Source organism: Mytilus californianus, unplaced genomic scaffold (genome assembly GCF_021869535.1).
Source record: "Mytilus californianus isolate M0D057914Y unplaced genomic scaffold, xbMytCali1.0.p SCAF_7, whole genome shotgun sequence".
NCBI lineage: Eukaryota > Metazoa > Mollusca > Bivalvia > Mytilida > Mytilidae > Mytilus > Mytilus californianus.
Genome location: NW_026262723.1, coordinates 57,825,976 through 57,836,114, shown reverse-complemented (window position 1 = coordinate 57,836,114; position 10,139 = coordinate 57,825,976). Strand labels below are relative to the sequence as shown.

The following is a 10,139-nucleotide window of genomic DNA, read 5'->3' as shown; positions in this document are numbered from 1 at the left end:
TGCAAATGTCAGGAATTGTTCCTCAAACACATATAATACCATTATTGCCTAAATACAAGATAACAGTTGTTGTTTTTACCCAAAAACCAACTTTCACTCATTCCAAGCTATTGTAAAAATTTTGAATTTTATCATATAGTGCAATTTAATTTATCTCTAGTGAAGTATTATCACACTCATTGAAATGTTCAGAACTACGACATAATGTTGTTATTACCTCAAAGTATAATTTATTGGTGTAATACTGTAACTTTTTAAAGTATTGAAGAACTTTTTGAAAATTACACAAATGTGAACTAATTCCGCGAAAATAAACCCTTCTTCTTTACGTCCTTAATTATTTTTTCTAGCAACCTCGTCTAAAGACTTTGATCTGACATTGATGATATGTCTTCTGCGCAATCTAGGATGTTTATTAACACCCTCCAATGGATGGGATCAACTTCCGCTTCCGAATGATACGGTACCGGGAGCGTACTTGGCTACCCTAAAGTGGTACAGGAATCAGTTGGCCCATATGACTGTAACTTCTATGGATACCAATGAATTCACAGACAAATGGACCCGAGTTGACAAGGTACGTTGTAACAACCAGAGCATTTGTTCAGATAACATTCATTATAATTTAAACATGAAATTAAAAAAAAAAAACGAATTCTAGAATACATGGGTGGCATCAGCTGTCGATTTGTACGTTGATTGTACTCCTTGTATTATGTATCGAATGCACTTTAAACAGGATCTTAGGAGAATCAAATAATTATTTCATTTATTATAATTTACTAAATGGTGAATTATACACACAAACATATGAGCAGACCTATAGAAAACATTGTTATTATTTGACAAATTTTAGTGAATTTTAGTAATATTGTTTGAACTATATGGTCAATTTTATTAAATATTCAATTTAAATTATGAGAGGCTATTCTACATTCAAATAGTATTAAATTTAACGCAGTTGTTAAAGTGGCATAAAATATTGAAAGTTGGAAGGTCTTCAATAAAAATTTGACATTCTAAAGACGAATAGTGGAAAAGCTGATTTATGCCCAATGTCTATGGGATGAAATTTAAAAAAAGTTATGTCCTTTTACAGACTAGATTTTCAACAATTACTTCAGAAATCTATAATCTCCCTATTTTAGGCATTGACATCTTTAAACAACGGCCAAAGACCACACGAGGTCACCGAAATCTTGAATTACGATCTTGATGGAGAACAAGCAAAAACATTAGCAAACGCAGAACTCAAGCATATGAAAAAACAATTCCTGGAATGTGAACAGGAAAAAGAACAGATAGAATGTGTTTTATCTATTTGTGTAAAGGAAAAAGAACAGATAGAAAGTGATTTATCTCATTACAGGGAAGGAAATCTTCCGAAAAACATTGCAGGTTTGTTTCAATTTTATCAGATTAAATCGTCACCTATTTTTAGTCAAGCTATTTTTCTTTATCTCTATTGCACGTTCATGTTAATTGTAGAGGAAGTATGGTGTGATTTTGTCTAAAACTTTTAGTATCTTGTGATGTGTTGACTTTTTGACTATAATGGGTCAATAAATTGGTTGACTGGTTGACTTATGAATAGAAATACTGATAGTCTTCTGATCTTCTCCAGTCCGACAGCAAGAACCAAACGAAGGAGACGGGATGGCGTGGGATGTATGAATACGCAGCTAAGTCTTGTCCAAATGGAAATGGTTATTGATTGTCCCGTATTGGAAGAGTGTCAAGCTTTCTGTACGTAATAGAACCAATCCGATAAGTCTATATAGGGTCTGTCCAACAAACCCTGTTTTTCAAGTCCGAAATTCCTGCCCTTCATCCTGCTCTATCCATTCTGATAAAAGAACTTACTCAGTTGATTTATTGTTAAATGTGTTCTCGTCCGGAATGAATTTGATAATTTCCCTTCCGCATTAAGCAAACAAACAATTTATCACTACAATGAGGTGATTATTGTTTAGGAGGACTTCAAAACATTTCTAGGTGAAAACAATAAGTGTTTTGTTAACTGTTGATTGCCTGTCGTCATTTTAGTCCCCTATCGGCGAAGCCAAATGTGGCTGATATACTTGATGTCCGTCCTTCCTTTGTTCAATCAGAAACGCTAAACTTTTCGGTACTGTTTTCCATCATAGTTAGAACAATTGCTGAGATTGAATAAATCCTTGCTTAACGTCAAGTGGTAAATATTTCATCCCCATTCGGTACGAGAACAAATTAACAATAAATACGATAAGTAGGTTCGGCAAAGCAGGCCGCCAGGGAAAGGGCGGGAAATTTGGACAGCCATTGAAGACTCATTGAAAAATAAAGACATATCGGAAAAGGGCAGATATTCTGCTTACTTGGTTAGATTGATTGATGTATTTTTAATCGCTACTTTAAACACTCATGACTGTCAGTTTGTATAAGTGTATGAAGCAGTAGAACCAGGAAAAGTGGCAATCCAAGTCAATAAAGATCGGGGTTGAATGCACCTGCAAAGAGCGGGGTTCGAACTCCACACTAAGTTAGTGTGGATAGTAAAATGGGGGTTTGTCTCAAAGTTGGTAAAATCACTCGAAACTAGGTGAGACATGCGCAGTAGTGATAGATATGTAGTATAAATATAGAAAATTGAATATTTTAATCAACAAAAAAAAATTTTTTTTTTAAATTTCTGTATCATATACCCAAGCGCCTGTGGTTGGAATATAAAACATTGCAGACAAAAATCGAATTTCGAGCTGATTGTGTGATTTATCTGTAACGATATTAAATCATAGTGTTACGGTTTAGATAACTTTGTGGACGTAGTGGTACAAAAATGTATGGTCATTGAAAATTGCTTGAGAATACCAGATTTCTCTGTTATGCATCAATTGGGTAGATGTTGAGTCATATCATCAGTTGCAGATTAAGTTTATCTTTTGTAACAGTTGCTTTGATTGTTGCAGACGTTGTGGTCTTATGAGGTTGAAAATTGTTTTAAAACATCAGTTTTCCGCATAACTGAATTTCTGTTTTAAGATACAGTTATTTTATGAGAACAAGTTACATTGAGTTTTTTACAGTTGGGCGATTGTTGCAGAAGTTGTGGCCCTAAGACATTTAAATCTGTTTTAAAAATATATATGTATTCAAAATCTGTTTGCTCATATGACAATAAAAGTGACACTTTAAATATGACGCAATCAAACACAGCCGATTAGTCGATTCAAAAGCGGTTTATTAATATTAAAGTATAACGAAATTACCGAACTCTAAGACAAATAAAAAAATGAGAAGTCCATAAAAACTGACAAAATTGAACGCTATCAACCAACGGAACAAGTGAAAACAACTGTCATATTCCTGTCTTGGTACAGGCTTTTACCGTGAGAAATTGTGTGTTAAACCTGGTTTTATAGCTAGCTAAATCTCCTGTGTAAATTATGCACAACGGCATTAAATGAAACTTTTGACATTGACATTTATGGCCCATAATAATGTGGAAAATACCCAAACATCAAATTGATGGTGCATGTTAAGTTGTTCGTTCCATTACCGAAGTAAGCCTTGACAACCTCATTTCTAATTTCAAAATGTTGTTAGACATACACTACACCGTACGAGTTTGAATTTTTGTCTCGCCTCGATGAAGTCGAATAAGCGAGACTAAGCGTGCTGTTTTCGCTGAACATTGTGGTAGTTTGTGATTAGTTCAATGTAAAGGGAACCATTAGTGGTAGTTTAATGATATTGAGAATGCAGTGGTATATTACCTTGGCACTTTTTATTTTTATGGAGATTATTTGGCCTCGCCTCCAAAGTCATGATCTATTTACTTTTAAACGTTTGCTTCGTGTGGTCAGTTTAAAGTTGCTATGCAGTTGTATTAGCAATGGCACGTCTCATTTCCATGGATACTATTTTGACCCGTACCCTTATTCATGGTCTATTGACTTTGAAATATTTTCATTGTTTACATGTTCAAGTTTGTGATTACGTCTCACATCTAGAGAGGTATGCTCATTGCTAATTAGAAAATAACCAAGTTTTATGTTTCAATTCATTCCTTGAATATATGCTTCTATATGAAATCATTCGAAATTTCTGCACGATCAGGATGTTAGGAACTATTGAACATTTAAATATACAGGTTTTTTATTTTGTTATGTCCGATATTTTATAACCTTACTAATGTGGAAAATGTCCTTATTTGGAGTTTCTGGTCAATATGTCAATAACAATTATACTGATTATATATATGGAATTTTCAGACGCAAATGCAACTTTGGTTGAAACATGGATAAAAGATGACCAAAGTTTTTATGAAACAAAGGGAACCGAACTTGTTTATGCTACAGTAAAGAAATGTAGGTGTATTTTGGTGACATCAAATTCAGGATCAGGAAAGACTGCTACCATCCGACATATCGCATTACAATTTAAAGAAAAGGGCTTTGAAATTGTTCCTGTAGAGTGTCCAGATGATTTAATAAAATACAGAACAAATAAAAGACAAGTTTTTCTTATTGATGACGTCCTTGGTAAATACGATTTAAGTCCGACACTGTTGGATAAATGGGAAAGAATAAACGAAAAGCTAATAAGCTGCTTGGAAACAGAACGATGTATTGACATAATATTGTGTACACTGAGATCACAAATTGCAGTCCTCAAAAGATTTAAAAATGCATCGACAATTTTAAATAAAGAAGTCATTAATTTAGAGCACGAGTCTAATGTTCTTTCAAAGGAAGAAAAGCAGAAAATATTGATTAAACATCTTGAGAGAAATAACTTAGAAAAAGAAATTACATCAGAGGAGGTTGAGAAAATGTGTGAAACGAATTATGCATTTCCTCTTCTTTGCAAATTAGTTTCAAATGATGAGGAAAGATTCAGAAAAAGAATAGCATTCTTTAGGGAACCGTTATCACTGTTAAGGAATGAACTTGATAGAATTAGTAATGAAAATAAGAAGCTATACTGCATTTTGGTGATATGTATGTTGCACAATGGTTCATTTAGTAGAAGAATATTTGATATTGACTCACATGAATATGATGCAAAAATATACAGAATAATGCAAACTTGCGGCCTGAACATGCATAAAAAAGATCTTGAGGAAAGCGCTCTTTCTGCTATAGGATCGTATTTCACTCAGGACAAAAACGATTTCCGGTTTATTCACGATGCTCTTGAAGAGACTACCGGCTGTCATTTCTATACGTTTGATCCCAGAGTAATGTTTTCAGAGTGTGATATTTTGTTTATTAGAGATCGAGTCAGACTTCATTCCAATGAAAACCTGAATGAAAATGCCGATGAAAATATTGTGATTATTAATGAAGATGAATTGAATGAGGATCGTCTTAAACCGTTGTATGATAGAGTACTGACTGAATTAAACAATGGGAGATTTTCCAGTGTGTTGATGAGTCGCCTATTTAAGAATAGTGACTTTGTTCGTATACTTGGAACTCATTCTAAAAAAAATCAGAGCATACTGGGATCAAAAAATACTTTTTCGAAGACTGTTAGTTCCGAGCGAAAAAAGAGCACCAATCATTCTATCATAGACAAAATTTCAAAGATTCTTTTAAATGATGAATTACAAGATACAAAAGATGCTATTAGTCGAGTTATAGAGGCTGTACCTTTCAGAAGTACACTTATGTACTGGAGTGTGGCCTTTGGCTGCTATGAATTCTTTCAATATGTATGGAGTGAGATGACAACTGTCGATCGTAATTCAATTCTAGGCAGAGATTTTATATTTCTACCCTCAGTTAAGTCCTTTTTTCCTCTAGCTGTTCTTGGGGGTAGCTTAGATATTGTAAGCAACTTAATTTCTGCTGATGCAGATGTTAACTGCTTTTCCGAATTTTGGGAAACACCTTTATATATAGCAGTTAAGTCAGGCAGCTATGATATGGTATGCTTACTGTTGAGAAATGGGGCAAAAGTAAACCTACGAGGATGGTTTACAATGAATATCCCAATTGCCGTTACTTCAAATAAACCCGAATTAACTAGTTTGATTCTTGATAATGATTTAAACCAAACCGAACTTCATAAAGCTGTCCGACATAACGAGTTAAATAATTTGAAATCAAATATTCGATCAGAAAATATTGATTCGAAAACAAAGAGCGGATGGACAGTCCTACATTACGCTGTATTATTAAATAATTTAGAAGCTGTGAAGGTTTTATTCAATGAAGAGTTGCCCAAAAGTGATGATTCCGATATTGACTTTACAGAATGTGATCAAAGAGAGTATTTGAGTAGAAAGCCGACACCAAAATTAAACATAGCTGACAATAACGGACTAACTGGTGTCCATCTAGCAGTTATAAACAATAATGTCGAGATACTTACTGTTCTGTTGTGTCATAAAGCTGAAATAAAGGTTCTTGATGCTTTTGATAGAACCCCTTTACATTACACAACGAGTGAAAGTGTAACAAAATTGTTGCTCACGCATCCCTCTCGGAACCAGCGTCTAGAGACTAATCGAAATGCAGAGGAGGGGAGAGAGTATAGAAAAACACCTATGTCGGCATTTAGGACCCTGTGTTTTAATATCACGCAACAAAATTCTTTTAAAAACATTTGTCGTGACCTTGTAAACATGCCAGACATGGAGGGTAATACACCATTACATTCTGTTTTAAACAGGAGCCTTTTCATAAAGGAAAGCACTTATTGTATAGACACATTGATGGAGAATGGCGCCAATCCTTATTTATTTAATGATAGGGGCACTTCAGCAATAGAGTTAATTAAAAGTAGTTGTGATACATCCAAAATCATAGACAACAGTGAAAAATATAGACAAGTAGTTAAGTTGATGTATAAAGGATTTGTTAAGGGCATGACCTTTTTATTTGGAGCGACTATAGGCCTAGCAATATATCTTTCCTTTGTACTTAAAAAGGAAAGTCAAAATACAGTTTTTTGCATTGGAAAAGAAGCTGAATCTGGTAAAATTACATTGATGCAGGTGACGAGAAGCATAAACGTCATATTACTCAGCGTTGTGTTTCTTTGGTTATTATTCATAACGTTTAACATGAGGTATTCAGATCTCCTTCGGCGATTCTTTCTTTTGTTTTTAGGACTAATACTACTAGGGTGTGTTTTTTTCATATTTTTTGGTCCATTTGTATACATTCAAATAATATACAGGTTTTTGTATTCAATGATGTACGCTGTTCTTTTGTGTTCGATATGTATAAAAATTATGACATTTTTACCATATTTTACAACTGTAGCCTCAGTGCGTTGTACTAAAAGAGCATATATAGTTTTTCAAATGTTATTGTTCCTTCCAATTGTTTTTATTTTTTCATTGATTTTTGTATTAGTCCCATCTACTAAGGGCACAAAATTCGACATTTTTCATTCCATGCACAACATAAAAACACTAAATATATCAACTTCAAATTGTACAGAATTTAGTTCTGCAAATATCTCATGTACAAGTTTGGCCTATAATATTACATATAAGAGTGGTACCGATTTCTCTGTAGAATGTCATACTGACCAAAATATAACAACTTATAATGGAACATATGGTACACTTACAGTGGAATCAGCATTTATAGACTGGACGGAAATGAGCCTTGTGTCTTTATTTTGTTTGGATCTTTCGTTACATGCAACATTTTTATATTGTCTATTATACTGTATAGTCATAGTATATTATAGGAAAATATTCAGAGGGAATTTCGGAAAAATGTTACCGTTTCTTAATGGACTGGCAATGTTCATGATAGAGATATATTGTGTTTTTTTATATCTTTTTATCATGAAAAGTTAAATATAAAATTGAAGCAAATTTAAAAATTAAGTAGTAATCATAAAACAAGTGGCAGCGTTTTAATATTTGTCCAACCAAAGTTTGAATAGTAGACATCTTATACGTTCAGGTATTTCACATCCAATCTTTTATGGTAATATTCTATACAAAGCACAAAAATGTCGGCACTCACCTCAAAAGCCTACCAAACCTTTAAACAGACTTATTCAGAAGGGGTATAATTAAGATACTGTTGTCAGGTCATTAAAGATGGCATATTTTAGTATACTATTGATTCACTCATAGGGTCTTTGCATCGGAAAGAAACACATATATTCTAAAACCAGTTGTTGGCATGATACGGGTTATGTTCTTCTCATATATTTTATGATGGTATGATATTAAACCCCTAACGGGAGGGATTGTGTTTGATTTTCATATGATGAAGACGTAATCTTTCAATCAGTTTAATTGAGGTCTGGAGCTGGCATGTCAGTAACTGCTAGTAGTCCTTTGTTAATTTATGTATCATTGTCTTTTTGCTTAGTTTCTTTGTTACCTATTCTGACATCGGACTCGATCTTCTTTTAAACTGAGTTTTACTGTGCGTATTGTGTGTGTTTGTTTATTCTACATTGGCTAGAGGTATAGGGGAGGGTTGCGATCTCACAAAACATGTTTAACCCTGCCGCATTTTTGCGCTTGTCCCAAGTCAGGAGCCTCTGGCCTTTGTTATTTTTGTTATTTTTTATATTTTGTTCATTTATATGTTTTGGAGTTTAGTGTGACGTCCATTTTCATTGAACTAGTACACGCTTTTGTTTAGGGGCCAGCTGAAGCCCGCCTCCGGGTGCGGGATTTCCTCGTTGTGTTGAAGACCCATTGGTGGCCTTCGGCTGTTTTGTGCTCTTTGGTCGGGTTGTTGTCTGCAAGTTTTGACGCATTCCCCATTTCCATTCTCAATTTTATGTCGAAATGGATATTTAATTATACAAGTATTTTTTCTGATGTCTTTTCTGTAAAAATGGGATTGAAGATGAATTTCATTTTGCTTTAAAATGTCAAATTTAGAAAAACGTAGGCAAAAACTTTTTCAGGAAGTAGAGACTATACTCCCATCTTTCAACAAAATATCTGATGAGGAAAAATTTACATTTATTTTTACATTTAATGAGTATGACATAACTAAAATTATTGTTACTTAGGTGAAATTAAAAAAATCTAGAATTCAAAATTGATACTATAAGTCAGAAGAGCATTAATTAAGAAACAAAATAAGTTACAAAAATATTGACAGGTTATTGAGCTCCTTTTCGAGATATTTAATTTTTTTTAAATGGCGGGAAAATGCTGACTCGGACTTTTACCTTATATTTGCATTGGTATTATTTGGGTCTCAAGTCGAAAGAAAAGAATTCTAGAATCTGCTTAAATTTTAGTAAATGACCTTTCATGAGCTATTTAAGCCTTATATGAATATAAAACGGGTGTTATGGGGCAAAATATTTTACTCTGTATCGTAGGAAAAAAAATCAAGGAGTCCGAACATCTGACAAAAATTCCCAAACCTGACCTAAGTACATCCTTAAAGGGGTTAATGATTTATTTGTTCTAAGAAATAGTCTAGCTTAGAAGAAAAACTAGAATTGTGTAATACAAATTTGTGATTAATAATATTTTTTTTTAACATAATTTTATATATTTGTTTTGTTATATTTCATAGCAATATCATTAAGAATATTGTACTTTTATTTTCGAACTTGCAAAAGTATCACCTCCTCCAAAATATCTAAATATATGATATACTTATATAATATGAATGTTGGTTAACTTTGAATATTGTATGTTTGTAAATATAGTCATTTTTGTCTTGGTAACAACCCAATATTTGGATTTTACACCAATAAAATGATTTGATTTGATTGAGTATTATGTTGCAAATTTGAAATTTGGGTTTTGACAGCTTAAAAGTGAGTAACGGATTAACTGGTCAAGTTTTGAACGATCTCTTTGTTCTTGACAAGCTTACAATGTAGATAGATTACACAGTCACTGCAATGAATGCACAATCTTAGTATATGTAAAAGAATGATAATCCCTTTCTTCATGATTAAGTCCGAACATTAGTGAAAGGGTTATCATTATATTACAACCTTAAAATATTGTAAAGTGCTCAAAAAATCTCTTGATTGGTTGTATTTAAGAATTAGTTTTATTGTCATAGCAATCTTTATTATTAATGCATGACTTTCTTTTTCGGCATATCATTTATGGGTTAGTCTTAATTATTAAACATGTTTGTGAGCGCTAACCCCTTCCCTATCAATCTAAGAGTACTCGAAACTATTCAAATAAA

At 33.1% G+C, this 10,139-nt stretch overlaps 1 protein-coding gene across 1 annotated transcript; it reads left to right on the top strand.

Moving 5' to 3' along the window:
- Positions 1–355: 355 nt before the first annotated feature.
- On the top strand, positions 356–9,705 carry LOC127708505 (uncharacterized). Its single transcript, XM_052213396.1, has 3 exons — positions 356–577; positions 1,149–1,398; positions 4,254–9,705. Exons 1-3 carry the CDS (start codon positions 383–385, stop codon positions 7,802–7,804), a joined length of 3,996 nt encoding a protein of 1,331 aa, XP_052069356.1. The 5' UTR covers positions 356–382; the 3' UTR covers positions 7,805–9,705.
- The last annotated feature ends 434 nt before the right edge of the window (positions 9,706–10,139 follow it).